The sequence below is a fragment of the Asparagus officinalis genome, chromosome 5, assembly GCF_001876935.1.
Source record: "Asparagus officinalis chromosome 5, Aspof.V1, whole genome shotgun sequence".
NCBI lineage: Eukaryota > Viridiplantae > Streptophyta > Magnoliopsida > Asparagales > Asparagaceae > Asparagus > Asparagus officinalis.
This window is the reverse complement of record NC_033798.1, coordinates 5359920-5383199: the sequence shown is the minus strand read 5'-3', so window position 1 is coordinate 5383199 and position 23280 is coordinate 5359920. Positions and strand designations below refer to the sequence as shown.

The window sequence follows — 23280 nt, the reverse complement described above, 5'->3', positions numbered from 1 at the left end:
TAATTCTTTGTAAACGATCGAAGTTTTAATGGAATCTGCAATGGAAACAACTTTCGCTGAAAACAATAAGTGTTTTAAATTAAACCTCCCTCCACATTTTTGAATTGCCCAAAAAGCTATGTTTATGTGTATATACACACTTCCTTCTTTAAAACTAATTTATTTATTTTTTGATAGGTTTATTGATTAATAAAGCCATTTAACTATTTGTTATATTAATATCTCTCTTCAATATTCAGTTTAGCGAAAATAATAATTGGTTTTTATTTGTTTTCTCGACAATGATTTAATAAAATAATATGAAACTGATAATATTTTAATAGTTCTTATATATGTAAACTTAAGTTGATTTTGTTTTAATGTAATTAATAGTAAGGTTTCAATAAAATAATATGTAAATTGGTGTTTTCTAGAAAAATAAAGAAGTTAATCTTCTTATTCATTTGCTAAACATGAGGGGGGGCACTTCATTTTAACTCTTCAATCTAAACGGAATTAAATTATTTTTAACCATTTATGATGGGTTGACTTAGTTAACCTTTCTTGTTAACCATTCTCTTAACCCCTTGCCAAACGGGGTTATGTGCAAAACCTTCAAAAGTTCAAGAATTTTAGTGGAATTAAATAAGGTGGTTGCTAAAACTAACACAATATGTTTTTAGGTGTTTCTGATTTAGTTAACATTTTAACCCATAATTGTCTGTAATGATTTATTTCTAATAGTTCATAAAATTCATGAAAGAAATGAGTATTTAAAAAGCATTCAACGACGCATCTCACAGGCATTGCCGCATTTGGATATACAAAGACATACCCGGGGTGTTCTAATAAATAAACATTTTTGCTGCTAGCTGTAGAAATGTGACACATGTGAACAACCAATTATATTTGAAATATAGAGACTTCAAATTAGAGTCTTCTTAAATCTCACCCAAGTGCATTGTCTTTCGTAGAGGATCTAATTCTTCACAAATTTATAATAGGAGAGAGAACATATTTGCTATACATATTTATAATTAATTTTCAATTCAACAAATAAGATTTTTAAAACAAAGTATTGTTTTTGTCGGGATTTTTAGATCTCGCAAAAACCCCCAAAAAACCACCAAACGCAGCAAATAAAATCACACAATATTTAAAGTGGAAAAACTCTCGACAGGGAAAAACCACGGGATCAAAATCAATCCACTATTACCTTCAAATTACAATCTTTTACACGGACAAAGACTTTCAAACCCTCTCTCTCTCTTTCTCTCTACACTTCTTCTTCTTCTCCTTCTTCTTTTTCCTCTAACAATAGAAGGATATATATAGAGAGAAACCAAAACCTTATCTCTAGCCTAACTTCCTAATTAGAATAAGATTCAAACTCTCAATCATGATGGAACCCAAACTCCTAATCATGATAGATCCCTAACATTATCTAATTCTCATAAAGTTATACAAAGAATTAAAAACTCTATCCTAACTTAGAGTTTGAGTAGCTACCCAACATATCCTCCCTCGACGAAAAATCTCCAAGTGTCTCAACGACTTCAGAAAAACTCACTCTTTTTTTTTTCACCTCTCCCTTGTGGACAAGAGTCTGAGAAGAGTAATATGCACCATTAACAAATCGCTCATCCAAATAGCAAATATGATTGCTATTCTTCTTCCCTCGCAAAATCAAATCGCCATCTTTATACACATTACACCACTCTCCTTCACCCACATACTTGTACCCACGTGATGCCATCTCACCCAACAAAATTAAATTAGCACCACATGTCGCCACATATCTCACGATGAAGAATTCCGACCTTCCCAGTGTGAAGCTTTAGGCGAACACTTCCAACACCTTCAACCTTCATCTTATCGTTGTTTCCAACAATCACGTCGTCAAATTCTTCATCTGTCTTCAATGTGTTAAAATAATCTTTGCTGTTGCAAACGTGCATAGAGGCTGCAGAATCTAACACCCAAGTGTTACTCGCATCAGTACTTGTACTCTGCATCAATAAAACCACATCTTCATCACTCACAACCACTAAGGAGTCCGTCTTCTTCTCATTTTCTTGAAGCTTCATTTGTCTAATACTCTTCAAATCATCACGCATCTGGGAACATCTGAACTGAATATGACCATTCTCTCCGTAATAATAGCACTCCTTTTCACTGTCGTCTCGGGCCTGAGATTTTGATACGGGTGTATCTTCTCTTCAGGAGCTTAGCGATCCTCATGGGAGCTTGAGGATAGGAGATTCTCATATCTTGGGAATAGGAGCATGGATGGAGCCAAAGAATGCCGTGGAAGAAGCCAGCAGAAGCGAAACGTGCAAAAGAACAGGGTAACTGGCAGATCTCTGGCCGGTCGACCGCAGCACACATGCCGGTCGACCGGAAAACCTGCACAATGCAGGGTTTGAGAAAACTCTCTGGCCGGTCGACCGGACCAAGCCTAGCGGTCGACCGGATCGCGATTTCTGGGTTTCCTGTTTCGTTTTGGATTCTGTTTTGACAGGGATTCTTGATTCTTTTGGCCTTGTTTATTTACAAGATTGCCATCCATGTTTGCACATCTATAAATAGGATTGTTTTAGGGTTCTAAACAATCAGATCTCAGAGAGAAGTGCTCAAGAGAAATTCTAATAATTGTATTAGGGTTTAAAGAGAGAGTTGAGAGGTTGTTCTCGATTCTAGTGAGATTGTGAGGGAGAGATTGTAATCTTTTGTTCTTCATAATCTAGAGAAGGTCAACCTATCTTTTGGTAATTCCGCGACCAAAGGGTGCTCGCACGGCGACTCGTATCAAGTTGGTATCAGAGCATCAGATCTGGTGAAGGGGCATCCTGTGTATGGTCCTTACTCGGTCCTCATACAAGAAGCTTGGCGAGATTCTTTGTCACGCCCCGCTTCCCAAAATACCAGGGAATCGGGACGCGAGCAAGCCCGCGACGTATTAGATTGAGAAGAAATAATACACTATTTTTTTCCTCCCTTTCTATTCTTCTCACAATCCCAAACGCTATAGCGTCTAGGAAATAAATTACAATACGAAGCACCAGGTCCCCGATCACACCATAGCAAAGAATATAAAGCAACCAGAAATAAAATAAACATCATCATCCACATATACATCAACGCCACAGACATAAAATATGGGTCGCAACATACCGTTATTACAAAAATAGTCCGAACTAGAAATAAGATATACATAGTCCATCAAACGATATAAATTACCTGTTAAAATACTAAGTCGCATCAATCAAACTAAGAAGAAAAAATACGCGAGTAAGAGCAGAGTTTTAGTGTTCACACTAGCAGCATACTAACAGAGAAAACTATGCTGCGGCTATCAGATTGGTTCTTACTACCTTCCTCACCTGTGAGGCACTCCTAACCTGAGAATCTTCCTGGTTCTTGTACGATTCCGTACTGAGGCTGTCCGTTCTGCCTAAATCTGACCGTACATCTTCCCCAGGAAAATAGGAGGTAGTCAGCGTGTGAAACACAAGCGGCAAGATCCCCGCAAGGCAGGAACAAAATACAATAACGATAAATGATTAATATACTGGTGGTGGTCAAACCTGGGCCAATAACAGAAATAAAATAGAACATCGTGATGATAGTGAATAAATAAGAAGGCGTGCAGACTGGAAATCGCTTAATAACAGACCGAATCCTAAAAAATCAACCAAGTGACAAGATCATGACAGGTAGGCAACTCAGAAAAACCATGCCGCAAAGCATAAGATGCATACCAATAAGATGGATTAAATTATTACAGAATCTACAACAAAGAGACGTAGTACGTCGAGGCGAAATAATCCAAACAACGGAAAGCCGCTCATGTATATACCATCATGTGCTCAAATTGGTAGATAACTAAATTTAACTCCAATCTACTTATGAAAAAGAAGAGCAACTGCCATCCTATATCAGCCACAGCTCCAACTTGGCATGCTACCTGTCACGTATAGTCACAAACTCATATCACGAATAAACCGGTTGTTCACAAATCATCCACAAACGTAACGATTCACTAGCCCCCCCTCAGACTCACCCCAGTGCTCACACAGGAATTTCACACTGGTGCGAGGCGCTGAAATAACTCACCACAATGTTGCACGAATATGGCAAGCATCACAGCAAGTCAGACGCCCCAACTCCAACGCTAGCACAAGAACAGGAATTTCGTTGGTAGGCACGAAGCTGGAATAACATAAACTGAGCATAATAGGGTATCACATTCGTCACCATCCAGAAACCAGCGCACCACGCTACAGAGCGGACAGGTGAATTTCGTTGTGGCGAGCCTAGGAATATAAATCAAGCAATACAATCCGTTCACAATACTAAACCAAGAAGTTATCCATTGCTCAGACTCTTCTAGCTTTTCTAAGCCAACAAAACACAGGTATCTACGTCCTATACACGACACGCTAGGTCACTAAGAACATGAATTACTAACGGTTATCAACAAAACAAGAAATAATAAATATAACTATTTTATGCAACTCATATGCTGAACATGACTATATAGACTAGCGATGAATCAGGTGTGCATATATGACGTGAGTGAGTATACATAAGAGTGTTAACCTGTCGGTGTCAATGTACATGAAATGTCGTGTTCTACAACTATCAATCACATGGTCATAAAAATAATCCTTTTCCAAAATAACTTCTTTAAAAACATTTATCATTCTAAAATAATTTTCTTGCAACATATATGTCAAAATATTATAATTATTCCTAAAATACACCCCGTCATAAAATAAATTCCTTAATCTATTAAACACTAATTATCCCAAAAAAATAACTATTTATGCAGCATGATTTAAAATTTATTTATATATTCATCACATCCAACAGATTAATTTTTACCACAAATTAACCATAACAGATAATTCATAATTTATCAGAAAAATAGTTCTGAGGCAAGCGGGATCTTGCCTCGATGCAGATCGGATCCGACGTGAGAAGCGGGTTGCGGGCGACCTCGGCTAACGGCGGCGACTCCGACGGCTGAACGGCGCGGGGCGACGCGGATTCTGGCCGGGGCCGGCGGTGAGCGCTCAGGTGGCAGGCGCGAAACCAGCGGCCGCGACGGAGGGCTGGAGCGAGGAGGGCTGCAGGGCGGCCGGATCTGGTGGGGCGGTGGCCTCTAAGGTGCTGGCGGAGGCGCGAACGCGGAGGAGGAGCGGCGGGAATGGCCGGGTCGAGGGGCTGGCGGCTGGAGCGTGAGCGGTGCCGGGTCTTGGACGGCGCGCGGCGGCGAACAGGAGGCGGCCAGCGTCACAGCGGGTGTGGACAGGGGGTTCAACGCGGTGGGCTGGGGTGCGGGCGACAGGTCAAGGGGCGCGGCGTGGGGCCTTGGAGGCAGTGTGGATGTCGGGCGGCGTCAGCGCCTGGCGGGCGGGCGGAGCGGCGGGTTTGAGTTGAGGCGGTCGGACAGCGGAGGGGGACTGCGGGCATGGGGCTGTGGGCGACGCGTGGGTCGGCTGAGCGCGGGGTTGGTCGCGGGGCGGCGGATTGCACGGCGGAGGCGGGCGGTGGTGCCGGTGGCTGGGGTTTGATTTCGTTTGGAATTTTCCTGGAGTTGAGGGGAGAGCAGAATAAATGAGGCAGTAAAAGAGAGAGAGAAGTACGAAAGAGAAGAAGAATAAGAGGAGAGAGAGGGTTATTGGAGAGAGAAAGCTGGATTTGAGATATTTTGGAGAGAGAATCAGCGGAATCAAGTGGTAGTATGGTATAGAAAAACTTGATTATGAGGTGATTAGGGAATTGGATTGGGGAGAATTTGGAAGGAATGTCAAATTCAAATTAGAGGAAATTAGAGAGGAATAAATTCGAAAATTTTATATACTATTCTGAATAATGTTATGTTAATAAATAATTTAATAAATTAATTATAATTTATTCTAATATTTTATATTATATGCTAATCTATGCTTCAGAATCACCTTAATAATAATAATATAGATGATCATAAGTGACCAAATGATTAATGCAAAAATTCACTAAATCATAAATTAATATTTTAGCAAAAATAATAAATACAAGACTATGTATTTTATTATATTTTTTTGAAACTCAGGAAATTTCTAGAAATAGCGAAAAGTATTATAAATGATAATACTAATATTAAATACCTAGAAAAAATTATTTAAAACATACAAAATTTACGGTTGCTTACATCCTATCCCCCCTTAAAACAAATTCGTCCTCGAATTAAAGCCAAGGACAGATATGCAACGGCATAGCTTAGTACTCGTAAATCAAATGAGAACAGAAATAATGCGAAGGCTCGCAGAGTCAAGGGGTGTAAGGCAATAAGTCGGAAGGAAACAAGAACGCTATCTAGTGTTGAAGGAAAATACATCTAAACTAGCCACTCATAAATAATCATTATCAATTATCATAATGCAATGCCGAAATAAGAAAGTTCATATCGCAATAAATAAGAATAAAAACTATTCTCACCAGGTGATAACTGGCTTTGTTCCTCCTCTGCTTCCACAGCCTGACATCACGGTGCAACATCTGTCGCGAGCCGCGGAGGTGTGCTGCCTTCGCGCTTCTTGCATAATCTGGCTTGTTGTGAGGGAAGAGGCCGCTTTGTTTCGAGGATTAAGTCCGTGCTGAGCTGGCGAGCTGCTAAGTCTGATCGCAGGCTGGAGCTGGAAGAGCGCGTCGAACTGTGTGGTGGGGTAAGCGGCGCCTGCTGTCGCTGTGGACAGTCGTCGACTATAATGCGTCGCGAGTGCAGCACAAGCATAGCACAGATGATGACGCCTGCGACACTCGCTGCCGGTATGCGCCAGGGTATCTAGCAATAAGACACCTCACCGAAGACTGGCTCTGAGACTGGCACTCGCAGGATGCTGGATAAGGGTGAAGCCTGATGAAATGGGCTTGACGCTGAAGATATGCTGGGCCTCTGCGAGGTTCTGCTGCCTGGCTGCGAAGGTTGAACGTTCGTATTCCGGCACTGGAGGCGTTGGCGTCCTGCTCTGATCTTATGTGGCGGGTCCTCAGGTTCGCTTCTGGAACGCTCTCGAATCTCGCGTGCTGGCATCCAACACGCGTCGTGGGTCGCAAGTGCCTACTCAGCTTTAGACCAAACCTGATATACTTATCCAGGCCCCTTCTGAAACTGATGCTCCTGATCGTCGTCGGTCTGTACACCAAGTGTGGCAGGCGTATCGGCCTCAAGAGAAGCAAAACGTCCGGCCCTCGTTACTCTATCAACTGTCGGCCCTCACTTGCTTAGCTCCACAAATCTTCGGCAGAAAGCTTCATCCCGAGCTGACTGATGGAAGTACTTCCTGTCTGAAACGGTCTGTGAAGGTATCCCAGAAATTCGTCTCTGCCAATATGAGCCATTTCTCTGCGCGTCCACCAAATCGCAGTTGTCGGTGAGCTGAATGCTCCATAGAGGTCCACCATTCAGCACTGCGGGGATGCGGCGTCACGCTGTGAGAATAGCTCCGTACCTTGAGAAACCCTCTGCTGCTAAAGCGTCGCTTCGGCAGCCGGAGAAGGAAGGAGCCGCATAATACCGGAACCCTGACGCTTAGACTCTGGACGAGGGGCAGGCTGGCTGGCTGCGGCTCGCCTATGCAAGCTGTCCGCAAGTGCCGGCTGTGTCGTCGCCAGTCCCTGAATCAATCGCCAGAAGTTGAGTTTGGATCCACTTTCGGATGTGGGCACTGCTACTAGACGGGTTATCGTTATACGGAGTCCCACCTGATGATGCTGAAGGAACGGAGGATCAAAAGGATAAATATAAGGTTATAAAATCAAATAATATATGTTGGAAAATGGAACTAAAATAATCTTATAAAAATAGTATAAGAAATTAATTAAGTCTAAAATAATAAATATAAGGGCTTAATTGTAGTCTTACGATGAAATATAGATAGTGTATCTAATCTGCTCCTACCATATCTTACTAGTGAGGACTCGGACCGTGACCTGCATGGCACAACCAACAAACGCGTCACGCCCCGTTCCCAAAATACCATGAATCGCGCGACGCGAGCAAGCCCGCGCACGTATAGCATTGAGGAAGAAATTTACACTATTTTTTCGCTCTTTCTTTTCTCTCATATCCAATACGCTAAGCGTCTAGAAATAATACAATACGAATCACAGGTCCACGATGCACACATAGCAAGAATATAAAGACAACCCAGAATAAACATAAACATACATCACAATACATCATCCCAGACATAAAATATGGGTCGCAACATACCCTTATTACAAAATAGTCCAACAGCGAAATAAGAAATACATAGTCCATAAGAAAATACGGCTGTAAAATACTACAGCCGATCATCACTAGGAGAAAAGTACCGGTAAAAAAGAGTTTTAGTGTTCATAGCTACTACAGAGAAAACTTACTGCCGCTTCAGATTGCTTCTTTCTACTCCACCTGGAAGGCACTCCTACTGAAATCTTCTGGTTCTTGTCACGATTCGTACTGAGGGCTGTCGTCTCTAAATCTGACGTACACCCAGAAAATAGGAGTAGATCAGGTTGAAACACACGCGCAAGATCCCCCAAGGCAGGAACAAATACAATAACGATAATGATAATATATGTGTGGGTCAATGCTTATACAGAAATAGAAATAGAACATGTGATGATAGTAATACAATAGAGGCGTGCAACTGGAATGCTAATACATCAGACGAATCGCAATAAATCAACCAAGTTGACAAGATCATCAGGTAGCAATCACAAACCATCCAAACAATAAGATTCACTACAATAGATGGAATTAATATAAGAATCTACAACAAGAGACGTATACGCTCGAGCGAAATAATCGCAAACAAGGAACCCTCTATGTAATACCATATGTCTCAAATTGTAGATAACTAAATATTAAACTCCAATCTAGTATGAAAGAAGCTACAACTAGCCATCCTATCACGCTCACTGTCTACCTGTCACGTATAGTCAAACTCATATGTCACGAATAACGGGTTGTTCACAAATCATCTCCACACGTAACGATTCACTGCCCCACTCATGATTTCACCCCAGTGCTACACAGGAATTTCACTGGTGCCGGAGCCTGGAAATAATTCAACAATACATATTCACATTCACCTCAGACCCACCCCAACGCTACACAGATTTCGTGGTGCGAGCCTGAATAATCAACAAGCATAATATCACATCTCCTCTAGACCCACGCCCCAACGCTACACAGAATTGTTCAGTTGGTGCAGCCTGGAATAATCAACCAATACATCCGTTACTACTAAACCAAGACATTCCGCCATCTCAACTCTTCTAGCTTTTCTAAGCCAACAAAACACAGGTATCTACGTCCTATACACGACACGCTAGTCCTAAGAACATGAATACTACGGTTATCAAACAAAACAAGAATAATTAAATATAACTATTTATCCAACTCATATGCTGAACATGACTATATAGACTAGCCGATGAATCAGTGTGGATATATGCACCAGTGAGTGAGTATACATAAGAGTGTTTAACCTGTCGTGTCAATGTACATGAAATGTCAGTTCTACAAATATGCAATCACATAGCGTCATAAAAATATCCCTCCTTATCCCCCTTCCTTTCCAAAATAACTTCTTTAAAAACATTTTATCATTCTAAAATAATTTTCTTCCGCACATATATTCACAAATATTATAATATTCTAAAATAACCCGTCATAAAATAAATTCTTTTAATCTTATGTTAATCATATAATTATCCAAAAAAAATACTATTTATCCACATTGATTAAAATTTATTTTAATATTATTCTCACCTCACACAGATAATTTTACCACAATAACATGAACAGATAAATTCATATTTATAGAAAATAGTTCTGACGCACAGCGGGATTTGCTCGATGCAGATTCGATCCGACGCTGAGAAGCGGGTTCGGCACTCGGCTAACGGCGAAGCGACTCGACGGCTGAACGGGCGACCGGCGGCGACGCGGATTGGCCGGCCGGCGGTCAGAGCTCAGGTGCAGGCGAACAGCGGCCCCGACGAGGCGGCATGGAGCGAGGCAAGGGGCTGCAGCCGGCCGACATCTTGGCTGCGCGTGGCCTCTAAGTGCTGTGCGGAGGCCGAACGGCGGAGGAGGAGCGCGGAATGGCCGGGTCGAGGGGCTGGCGGCTGGACGTGAGGCGGTGCGGGTCTGGAGCGGCCGGGCGCGACAGGAGGCGGCCAGCCGGTCACAGCGGTGTGGCACAGCGGGGTCAACGCGTGCGCGTGGGGTGCGGCGAAGGTCAAGGGCGGGCGGCGTGCGGCCTTGGACGGCAAGTGTGGGATGTCGGCGCGCGGTCAGGCGGCCGGCGGCCGCGGCAAGCGGCGGGTTTTTGGCGGTTGAGCGTCGGTCAGCGCAGCGGACTGCGGCGGTGGCGGGTGGCGCAGCTGGTCGAGGCGGGGTCGGGGCTGACGCGTGTGGTTGCAGGCGGCGGATCACCGGAGGCGGCGGTCGGTCACGGCTGGCGAGTGTGATTTCGTTTGGATTTTCTGGAGTTTGAGCGAGAGAGAAGAATAATGACAGTAAGAGAGAGAGAGTACGAAAGAGAAGAACATAGAGGAGAGCGAGGGTTATTGTGAGAGAGAAAGGCTGCGATTTGAGATATTATTGGAGAGAGATACGCGAAATCAAGTGGGGCTAGTATGCGTATGAGAAATAAAACTTGATGTATGAGTGTGATTAGGGGAATTGCATTTGGGTAGATTTTGGAAGGAATTTCAAATTCAAATTAGAGGAAATTAAGAGAGGAAATAAATTCGAAAATTTTATATCTATTCTGAATAAATGTTATGTAATAATAATATTAGAAATTATTATTACTAAATATATTTATATTTATATGTAATCTATGCCCTCAGCAATCACATTACATAATATAATATAAGATGAGTATAAAGTGACGCAATTGTTATGAAAAATTAACTAAATATAAATTATATATTTAGGCAAGAAAATAATAATACAAGACTATGTATTTTATTATATTATGTGAAACTCAGAAAATTATTAAATTAGAAGAGAGGGGGGGGAGAGGAGGGAGAGGAGGAGGGATATAATAAAATATAATATAATTTATAAATACTAGAAAAATTATTTATAATATACATTATCAAAATTTACCGGTTGTTACATTCTTATTTCATTGGAAAGGAGTCCAAGGATTTAGAAGGAGAAGATGGCTGAGGGAGATACATAGCAAGGATTGATGCATTAGAGAAGCAGGATCGAGACGATAGGGTCGACGCTCACAAAACTTGTCGGTCTCATCCAAGGAGGGAACGAAAAGGGGGAATCTTCCTCTGGGTCTACGAAGAAACCTATAGAGTCTGGTGGAGAGAGCGAGCTTTCAGGCTCCGACGAGGAGGACGAGACCGTCAAGGCTGCACCGCATCAAGGGGGTAAGAATTCTTACCAGAATCTGAAGATTGATTTCAGAGTGGAGATTCCTATTTATGATGGGAATGTTGACGTCGAGAGGCTTTATGACTGGATCGAGCGGATGGAGACGTATTTTACTCTTTATGGCTATTCGTCAAAAGAGAAGATTGTGTTCGCGACTTTGAAGCTTTCAGGACACGCGTTGACGTGGAACAAGTTCAAGGAGCTACTTAGGAAACAGTTTCTATCCGGTGGATTCCTTGAAGAACGTTGGTACAAGTGGTACGGCTTGCGCCAAAGGGTCAATCAAACCGTTCAAGAATACACTACGGAGTTCCACCAGCAGGCGATGGTCCTTAACATTGCGACAGAGGAATATTCTGTGTTCATGAAATATATGGCGGGATTGAGCGATTACATCCGAAAGGAGATGAGGTTATTCACGGTCGAGACTATTGCAGATGCGAGCGTGAAGACCATTGCCATTGAGGGCAAGCAAAAGAAGAGCAACGAAGCAAAGGGGGATGCAAAGCAAGTTATAGGCGAGTCTAGTGGTTCTCAGTTTAAGGAGGAGAAGAAGAAAGGTGATCCAGGGAAAACAGGGCTGATTTGTAGTCACTGCGAGAAGACAGGGCACGAAGCTGATCGGTGCTGGGAGAAGTATCCTCATCTCAAGCCAAGAGGGTTGAAGAAGAAGGAGGAGAAAAAGGCATACATGATAGCTCAAGGTCCGAAAGAAGTCCCGGGGATGACAGAGCCTAATAGCAGTCTCAATCTTATGACGGGGAAATAGGCCACGAAAGAGGACGACGACCGGAGAGAGCAGCTCTTTGTTCTTAAGTTGCAAGTGAAGACCAGTTTGGTTGATGTCATAGTCGATCCGGGTAGCGAGAAGAATTTGATATCTGAAGCCTTGGTTCAGAAGCTGGGTCTGAAGACGGTAAAACATCTGAAGCTCTATCCATTGGGATGGATTCAGAAGGAGGAAAAGCTAAGTGTAGTTGATCAATGCACTGTAAGATTTGCACTCCATGAGTCGTATATTAACGAGATCACATGCGACGTTGTTCCATTGGATGTTTGTCAGATTATACTGGACAATCCGTACTTATGGGATAGATATGCGATCTACGAGAGGCGGGCTCAGAAGTATATATTCACCAAAGGTGGTGAAAGGTTCATATTTCGTTCGGCATCTCTTCTGAGGGAGACAAGCTTGGGAACGGTGACGCGAGCAAAGAGGTTAGTGAATGCAAGCAAGAAGTTTGTATTGCTGTGCATTAGACTTCCAGAAAAGCCATCGATTAAGGATTGCAACTTGGAGCGAGAAGTGACTACGACGAGACGCGGGATGAATGAGTTATTTCCGATCGGACGTCGAGATCAGATTCCTAGCAAGGCCAGGTGGTTCAGAAAAGGAGGAGGGGCTCACGAGTTCCCTCAGTTTCAGTTCTAACTTGAACGGGACTTCAAGTTCCTAAAGGGGGGGACCCATGATACGAGTGTATCTTCTCTTGACGAGCTTAGCGATCCCCATGAGAGCTTGAGGATAGGAGATTCTCATATCTTGGGAATATGAGCATGGATGGAGCCAAAGAAGGCGGTGGAAGAAGTCAGCAGAAGCGAAACGTGCAAAAGAACAGGGTAACTGGCAGATCTTTGGCCAGTCGACCGCAGCACACATGCCGGTCGACCGCAGCACACATGCCGGTCGACCGCAGCACACATGCCGGTCGACCGCAGCACACATGCCGGTCGACCGCAGCACACATGCCGGTCGACCGCAACACACATGTCGGTCGACCGGAAAACCTGCACAATGCAGGGTTTGAGAAAACTCTCTGGCCGGTCGACCGGACCAAGCCTAGCGGTCGACCGGATCGTGATTTCTGGGTTTCCTGTTTCGTTTTGGATTCTGTTTTGACAGGGATTCCTGATTCTTTTGGCCTTGTTTATTTACAAGATTGCCATCCACGTTTGCACATCTATAAATATGATTATTTTAGGGTTCTAAACAATCAGACCTAAGGGAAAAAGAAATTCTAATAATTGTATTATGGTTTAGAGGGAGAGTTGGGAGGTTGTTCTCAATTCTAGTGAGATTGTAAGAGAGGGATTGTAATCTTTTTCATACTCATAATCTAGAGAATGTATTTTCCTTCGCCATACTGAATTGTTCTTGTGTTTTAGTCATCCTCTTCTCAACCCACCTTTTGGTAATTCTGCGACCAAAGGGTGCTCGCACGGCGACTCGTATCAGATTTTGACCTTCCTCGATAACTGTCACATCTCCTCGTACTCCTCCATCGATTAGAACCTTCAAAAGCTAGTGCACTCTCACCACCATTAGATACGCTCTCCTTTCCCATTATTCTTTTATTCTCACGTAGGAGTGTTGTCACATCGTCGAACTTCAAAGTCTGTTTCCTTGTAATTATCGTCTGAACTAACGACTTGTACGACTTCGACAAGGAAGACAATAGGAGTATCGCCTGCTCTTCTTCTTTAATCTTCTTATTAATATTCATAAGTTGGCAAACTAACTGATTAAAGGCATTGATGTGGTCTTGAATTGTAGTACCTTCTTCCATCTTCAACGAATAAAGCTCCATCCTCAAACACAATCGGTTGGTCATCGACTTTGACGCATAAATCCCCTCAAGCTTTTCCCACATCCCCCTTGGTGTGGTCTCTTACATAACATTGTACTTGATCTCGGGGGCGAGTGCCAAACGAATTGTGCTAACCGCCCTCTTTTGCATGGAACTCCATTCAACATCCTTCAATCCTTTAGATTTTTTCTCCTTTAAAGCTTGATCAACACCCTGCTGTACAAGAATATCTTGAACCGTGCACTGTCATACTGCAAAATTTGTCTTGCCATTGAATAGCGGAATATCAAACTTCGGACCCGAAGAAGTCATCATCATCTAACCACGATTAAAATTTAAATTAGTCCCTGTAGAGATTGAATTTGATAAAACCAACGTCAAAAACGAACTCAGCACGTCGAAAAACCCTAGGAACGACTCCTGGATCACCAAAATCCGCCTCCAAATATCGAATCTCCGTGAACAGTACGTCGCCGTGAACAGTTTCGTCACCGTGAACAGTTCCTCTGCTACAGTACCGTGGTGAACAGTGCTGCTGCTACAACCGTTGCCACCAATGTCGTTGCAAATCTCGAATCTCCACGAACCATCGAATCCCGCTCTGATACCACTTATAGGGATTTTTAGATCTCGCAAAAACCCCCAAAAAACCACCAAACGCAGCAAATAAAATCATACAAGATTTAACGTGGAAAAACCCTCAACAGGAAAAAACTACAGTATCAAAATTAATCCACTATCACATTCAAATTATAATCTTTTACACGGACAAAGACTGCCAAACTCTCTCTCTCTCTCTCTACACTTCTTCTTCTTCTTCTTTTTCCTCTAACAATAGAAGGATATATATAGAAAAACCAAAACCCTATTTCTAGCCTAACTTCTAATTAGAATAAGATTCAAACTCCCAATCATGATGGAACTCAAACTCCTAATTATGATAGATCCCTAACCTTATCTAATTCTCATAAAGTTATACAAAGAATTAAAAACTCTATCCTAACTTGGAGTTTGAGTAGATACCCAACATTTTTTTATATTACATAACAAAATATGTAGAATATCAACTTCACCAATATAGGATTCCTTCACAAGTAAAGGGAAAAACTATTACTTCCACAAAATTAGGACCAGTTTGTCATTATCGAAGTTTATAATAAACTGTTAAAAAGAGTTTATAGAAGTAACTTGTATAAGCTGTTGAAAATAACTGTTTAGTAATTAAATATAAAAAGCTACTTAAAAAACAATTAAGATGATTAGTAGAACCGCGCTTATTGATCATTATTAAAAAAATAAAAATTACAAATAAAATATGTACTAAAAAAAGTATTTTTTTAAAAGTATCCTCATATTATTTTCAAAAACACATCTTAATGGTGTGTTTGAGAGTTTACTAAGGGAAAGGAAGGAAAGGTAAACAAAGGGAAGGGAAGGGAAGAAAAGGGAAGAGAATTGTAATATGTTATTTGGGAGTTGAGTAAGGTGAATGAAGGTGAAATTAAAATAACTTGTTTGGGAGTAATAATGGAGGGAAGGGAAGAGAATGAAATATATGTAAATTTACACAAATGGCCTTATACTAATAATACATCAGCCATTTTATTTGTTTTGATGAGGGGTAAGAATATCATTACACATTTTACCCTTCTTTACCCTCCTCTACCGCCCGAATCAGGAGGGAAAGAAAACCAAGTAATTTTATCATCTGTTCCCCTTCCTTCCTCCTCTCTACCCTCCTTACGAAAACTCCGAAACAGGATGAAAGCTGCATTTCTCTTCCCCTCCCCTTCTCTACCCTCCATCCAAACAGGGCATAAAAGTAAGCATGAGATTTTTTTTTCTCACTAAAACACTGTTATTAGTTACTTCTTGCAAAAAAACAAATAGAGTCGTCTTGCAAAAAGCAATACCATGTGTCCCTATTATATAAGGTTAAAGCGTGGGACCCACCTTCGTGAAGGGAGGAGCACCTCATTCGGAAATCCTTATCAGCACCGCATCTTCCGGTCTTTCCACGTAGACAAACAACCAGCTCAACTCTATAAAACTTCTCTCTCTCCTCACTCACACACACACTCTCTCTCTCTCTCTCTCTCTAGATTCCGTCTCCTTCCAAGTTCTCCCAAATAAATAACCGCCGCCTCTTCACATTTCTCCTCAAAATTTCTAGGGTTTTATCATCATCGTCATCAGGATTTCTTCGATCGATGGAGAGCCCGAGCAATGGCGGGATGCTGTACCACGAGGTTCAAGAATCGAAGCTCTGCGCTGTTCACTGCGTGAACACTGTTCTTCAGGGGCCTTTCTTCTCTGAGGTCGATCTCGCGGCGCTCGCCTCCGATCTCGATCGGAGCGAGAGGCAGGTGATGAGCCAGGGCGGAGGATCGTCGGGGGATTTCTTGATGGAGGACTCTCACAATGTGTCCATGGGCGGCGATTTCAGCATTCAGGTTAGGGTTTTGTTTTCTCCGTTGCTTTTCGTTGTTTCCTTGTTTGAACCTTGAAATTTAGGCTGCAGGAGCTAAAGTATGATTATTTTGGTTCTTGATTGCTGATCTTAATTTTACTCGATTCTTGAAAATATGGTGTTTACATGTTCTTTTGTTGCGCTCGTGTTATTTTGATTCTTTGTTACATAGATTTCGGTGCATGGAAGCGGTTCTAATCAATCTGATAGTTGAATTTCTTAGTTTATTTAGTGTAAGATATCGTTCTTTTGGTTCTTGATTGCTGATTTCAATGTGTTCATCTGTTCTTTTGTTATATTTTTTTGTTAGAAGTTAGGATTAGTATGATAGCTAAATTTTCATACAGAGTAAATCACAAAAAACTGAATTACTAATAGAAAATATATGGTGAGAATTCATACAGAGTAAATCACGAAAATGAATGTTTCTAATAGAAAATATATGGCGAGAAATCCAAACGGAATAAATCCAAAAATGGAAATGTAATAGAGTCCAACAATTACTCCTGTTGCTTAACCCAGTTTTAACCTTTTCACACACTGTGGTGTATCGTGTGCTTCAGTCAAGGCATTATCTCATTGAATTTGATGGATCTTATGCATTATTTCTTTTGTGGTTTTTGCACCTTATATGCAAGGCTTTGTCATTATTCCATCCATTCAATTATGCGTGTTTCTTGATTTTTGCATTAAAAACACTAGAAAGGAAACTTTATCAATAGTTTCTTACTGAAATTTAGACTTAATTAAGATGCTAAATAGTGTAAGCTTGCTATCATTTAAAGTGACCTTGATCTCGAGCTTGTTTCAATATTCTGTGGTTTCTTCTGTATTTGTTCCTTTCAAATGAAAATTTTGAAGATGTCTTACAAGAAAGTAGTGACTAGCGAGTGCATTTTCTGTTAAATTTTCTTGTTAGTTTCTGAACACTACATGTCCATGGATTGGGAAAATCCATTTAATGCTGCTAAAGGGGAATGGTGTTTCTTGTAAAAGAAAAATCTCACTAATCGTCTCACTTATATAGTGATATCATATGCTGGTCATGGATGGCTTCCATCTTATGGTGAGCCGCCTTCCGTAGCTGGATCAGAGTTCTTTGTTGGGAACCTTGTTTTGATAGATATGTAATGGGTCATGACTACTATTAAAGTTATATACCATTATTATGTTACTGGCATGTCTTTTTTTTATGGTTGAGCCACAAGATTGCTTTGTAGTTCTAGTAAAAACTCATGGATGTTCAACATATGCAGTCACCGTGAAGTGATAATAGGTTTCAATAAATCTAACTATTTGTGAAGAGTGAGTCTATTACTGCAATGATTCTGTCTATGTCATAGCAGTACCTTTTGACTTGAATAATGGGCTGAAAGAAGGCAATATCGACTATCAGACTGAAAAAATGTCATTCACAAATATTTTCTAACTCATATTACAAAGTCGATGATATTATTCTGTACTTTGATAGGTAAGATTCTTGTAGTATGAGAAATGAGGAGGAATATGTTCTTAGAAATAGATTATGTTTACAAGCTTGATTATGTCTTTTTGTTCCTTTCTGGATAGTGCAAGAGAGAGGATTAGGGATATCTGAAGAAGGAGCTAAAGGACTGACGTGATGTGGGTGGAAGTTAGTGAGAAGATGCTTCTGTACCAGGAGCATCACAAATTAGTATACTGTGGAACACTATTCTAAGGCCAGAGATCTACTAATATCAGACGACCTACTAATATTACCATAAACAACTGCTCATGAATATTTTTAGTTGAAGCAAGAAAGATGGCGAGGATTGAACTTGCAGAATTTTACGAGTTTTCCCTTTGGTGCTGCGCACAAGAAACTATTGTATAGAAGCTAACCTACAGTAATATTATGGAGTTGTACTGAATACACTAGATATACTTGCTGTAAATATGACCATTAAAGACAAATATATTGCATGTTAAGTTATTTGGTTACAGTATGAATCATTTGTTATCATCAAAAGAATGCACAATTATAAATGGATGCTAAACATAGTTAAAAAAAAAAATTTGTACACTTCATGTAGAGCTGTATGGCCTGAAGGAATATTGATAAAATTGTTTCTTGGTAAAAGAAACCAACTTTTCTTGAAACATTAATGATTCTATACCAAAAGGAGGAGCTGGTAGACCACATAGATTGACCCTTTAAGTGAGGAAAGAAGCCAAGGCAACTTTTTAATTGTCCTTTCATGAGCATCTGTCTTTAATATCCTATGTTACTATGTTGGGAATTTTGATTTCTTTATTGATTGGAATGACAATGGGAGGTTGGATGGTAATTGATCCCAATAATCATTCACCAGAACAGATAAGACTTCCTTTTTGGGATATATTAGCTCCAATTAATGTGCTTCCTATGCATATCTACCTGACTGTATATGTAATTTCTAGTTTGTATCACATTCCTTGCAAAAGGTGCTTGGAATTTAAATAACTAAGAACAGTTTATAATGAAGATTAGGAGTGGTGTTTCCTATTGATATTTCGTTCCCACTCATCTTCTATACAAAACCGAAGGCATTGCTGCCAGCAGCCAGCAGCATGCATTGGATGACTGGCCATCTATTTTAGACAAGCGAAAGGGAACTCGGAATTTAATGTACTATCTTTCGCGAACACCTTTTAAAGTTCAATTTGCATAAAAAAATAGTTTGAGTCTGTAAGCTTTTCATCCCATTCAATTAAGTGCCTGCTAGAAATCTATTAGAGGTTAGAAAGAACATCTATAAATTTTCCAAACCTGCTCTCTGGCATTCATCTTGTGAAGTTACTACCGTAGTAACCTTATCCTTGGGAAAGTTAAATCATAGATTTCATGTATATTGAAGCCTAACAACCAATACAGTCTTTGTTCAAATCTGATTTTCAGCAAGCATCATGTTGAAATAAGAGATTGTTTTAAGGTTGTTCTAGTTGCTCTTGAGTTGTGGCTGCTGCTTTATGTGACAAGTGTCAGGATATTTCGGAAAAACTTGTCTCCATGACTTATGTCCTTCAGGTAGTTTGACTTGGTCATTATATTCTCTCTAGAAATAGGTACCATGTGGGTGCCTATGGAGTATGTATAATTCTGTGGATGAGATGTTCGTGTGCTCTGATACTTGTGGATATGCTGGATACTCTGCCTCTCGATGTGTTGAAAGATTTTACATATATTAGGCATTTTCTTTTCTGTTTTTAGTGAGTTTATTGTTTCTATCCAGAATTTGCTATTTCTGTCTAACCTAAAGTAGTGACTAGTGAGTTTCTGTGTAGAAAGTTCTGCAGAATTAACATGCAGGCTGAAAAATTCTGAGAAAAAAATTAATGGGCTAATCAATTATTTCTTCCATGGCTTGAGGATTACCATATGAACATGACAGGGCTTGCAATAAACTCTTTAAATTCTTCTAGAAGCATAGTTGATCATCTAATGCGGGTTCATTTGGGGAAGCAGTGGTTTTAATAGGAAACCATTAAGATTCAAAGGACCGGAAAACTTTCCAAGAACGCACGCAGAAACACACACTTCTGTGAGGTCAGACATGCAAGCAGAATATTTGCATGCTATATTGTCTATTCTGACTCACGCAGGCAGAAACACAAAGCAATCGCCTTAGTTATTTTATCTTTCCAAGCCGGTTAGAAAGTCACATCAAATCTTTCATGGAGTCTTCTAAGTGCGTTGTGCTATATTGCTGAACTACTCTGATGGAAAAACCTTAGATGGTGATGATGATATTGGTCTAATGTTGTCTAAACACATTTTTATTGGACAAAAATAAATTATATTCCCTACCTTGCATGATATGCTGTGTGGATAAAGGAAGAGAAGTTTGTCTGTTTTGGATCTATTGGCCAACATTCGAGAAGTTATAGTCTAATCTAATGTTTTTTCATCTTGAGCTTTCACTTGTAATAATAGCATCGTTAGATGCCTACAATGGAAGTTTGATCGAAATTGAGAGAAAAGTGTTGATGACAGCTTCTAGTGATGTAGGTATTTATTAGCAGTGGTAAATGCAACCATATGAATGGTGATACAGAACCTTGGCCCCTAGGTGCAATTACCTTAGAATGACCTAGTCTTTTAGAATTATGGAACACTGCTCATGCACAGCATAGAGAGTTTGGTTTCGGTTTCTTTTGAAGTAATATTTTCCTTCTGCTCTTTCCATTGACCATGTAGAGATTAGGAAGCTTGTGTTGAACACCAATACTTGTATGATACTTGCTCGTACATGTATTGAGTATTGAAACACCAATACTTGTATACTTTTTTTAAGTTTAATCTTTAAGGTTAATGTTCTATTTTCATTTCATTTTGTTAGTTGTGTTTAGGTATGCTTATATTGTCACATTCGTGTACCCTACTCCTTAAGGATTTATCATGTCCTTGTTTCCGTATCTTATCATATCCATGTCTCATGTTACTTTATGGGTTAACAAGACCTATCCATTTTAAGAATTTTATTTATCCTGCCTTTTATTCATGTGCTCTGCGTATTTTTTCATACTCATTTTTAGTATTTGTCGGTCTTATGATAAGCCATTCCATTGAATATTAAACAAGTAAACGTTATGAACCAGAGTCTTTCAACAGATTGGAAAGCTTAAGTTTCCAAAGGTGCCACATTTAATGAATGCATATACTTCCTGTAATCTTGCTGGGGAAAAAAAAGGACTAACCAAAAGCAAATACCAGATTCTTGATTTCCTTAATGAACCTGGAGCAGTTTTTGAAGGAAGATCAGAACCTAACAATTCCTCGCACCGCCTTTCTATTGTATTTAATGCGTTACTTACTACTAATAGTGCTTGTTACGAAATGGATAGAAAAGGAGATATATAATGCTTGATCTTTTCAGTGTTTTCCGTTCCTTAAGAATTAAGATGCTTCTCATGGTCTTGGATGTTAAGATCAATTTCCTTAATGTTCTTGAGAAAGCTAAGATTGCCGATAAAGTTATCTTCTTCCCCCTTTTTTATGAGTAGCCTTCCTCAAATATTTATGTACATTTTTGTTGTTTAGTGGAACAATCTTGGTTTTTAGCAATCCAGGTTTATAGTTATGATGTTTAGTTATGATGTTTGAAATTGGTGTATTTTCTGACAGTACACTGTTATACTTTTTTCTTTATTATTGTTATTATTATACTAACACATCTTTGATTATATTTTTTTTAACTTTTCTTGTTCTGATTTCTCAATACTATCGTTATGATACATAATTATCAATCATCTCCTTGTAGATGCCTTTTGTTATTACTGATTGAGAGTGACAGCTTACAGACCATTATTGTATCTCAATACTGGATTTTTCTGCTCTTTCAGATTTGCTCTAGGCTTACTGCTCTTGCTTTCTATATATAGTTCTAGCTGTGCGGACTGCTAATGCATAAGCATCTATTTTCGGTGATTTTGCAGGTTTTGGAGAAGGCTCTCGGTGTATGGGATCTGCAAGTAATCCCATTCAACTCTCCTGCTGCGGAGGCATCAAACTGTGATCCTGAGCTAGAATCTGCTTTCATTTGTCATCTGCATGACCACTGGTTCTGCATTCGGAGGGTAAACGGAGAGTGGTACAACTTCAACAGTCTCTATGCAGCACCAGAGCATCTGTCAAAGTTCTACCTCTCTGCCTTCCTTGATACTCTCAGAGGCTCAGGCTGGAGTATTTTCATGGTCCGAGGCAACTTCCCTAAGGACTGCCCTCTACAATCATCTAATGCTTTCGGACAGTGGCTAACACCTGACGATGCTCAGAGGATAACAAAATCATGCAATGAGAGGCAAGCTCTTCCACAGGGACAAGATCCCTCCCAATTCATGAATGACGCAGATGCACTTGCAGCTCAGGAAGAGGAGGATCTCAATGCTGCAATTGCTGCAAGCTTAATGGATTCCTCAAACTTCACCTCAGCAAGCTCACCTGCAGTTGGCTCACAAACGAAGGAAGGCGCGGATGCTGCAACTGCTGCAAGTTTGCTCGGTTCTGCTTTCAGCATCCCGACATCACCATCAATGAGCTCGAACCTTGCTGGCTCACAATCAACCGCTAATGAGAGTAGCAGCACTGATCCTCAATCAAATGCTAATGAGAGTGGCAGCAGTGATCCTCGTCCAGATCAGAATACGACTAGCGAGCCCACAACCACCATCTCATCAGATGCTGCTGAACTTCACGAAACTGAAACGACTCGTGATGATAAGGATCAATGAGGCTGGGATCCTAGCAAAGACCGAGTTCTAAAACTGTGTCAAAAGACAGAATTCCAAGTATCAAGATCCTCATTACGATTCTTCTGTCAAAAAAAAAGATCCTCTTTTTTTTTAAAAGAAAAAGATCCTCTTACGATTCTGTAGCTTTATTCTGTGGCAGTCATGATTTATTGTGCATTTTAGTGTACTTTGTAGAATTCAATGGCTATACATCAACTCATAAAAACTGAGATTAGCTTTGCTGGATTTTCATGGGAAGAAATGAAAATAAAGCTACATTTTTCAGGACAATTTGCTGCCGAGAAATTCATATTCTATTGAATTTTGTTCTGTGTTGATCACCAGTGAAATATTGTATTGTAGGCTGTATTTATGTAAATCGTCGGGGACTGAGACAAGCACCACCACCACCACCACCAAGTAAATAATCAGATCACAAATGCAAATAACAACGAAGCCTCCCTGTTAAAATATCCTGCTTTTATCCTATTTCTTTTTATTTTAATTTCTTATACTTCCAAAAGTTACTAGTAGGAGGGAGGAGGATGCAATGAGTACTGATATCTTCCATC

At 40.5% G+C, this 23280-nt stretch overlaps 1 protein-coding gene across 1 annotated transcript; it reads left to right on the top strand.

The window, feature by feature from the left end:
* On the top strand, positions 16090-22999 carry LOC109842774 (ataxin-3 homolog). Its single transcript, XM_020411655.1, has 2 exons — positions 16090-16460; positions 21914-22999. The coding sequence occupies exons 1-2, from the start codon at positions 16218-16220 to the stop codon at positions 22706-22708; spliced, it is 1038 nt and encodes a 345-aa protein (XP_020267244.1). The 5' UTR covers positions 16090-16217; the 3' UTR covers positions 22709-22999.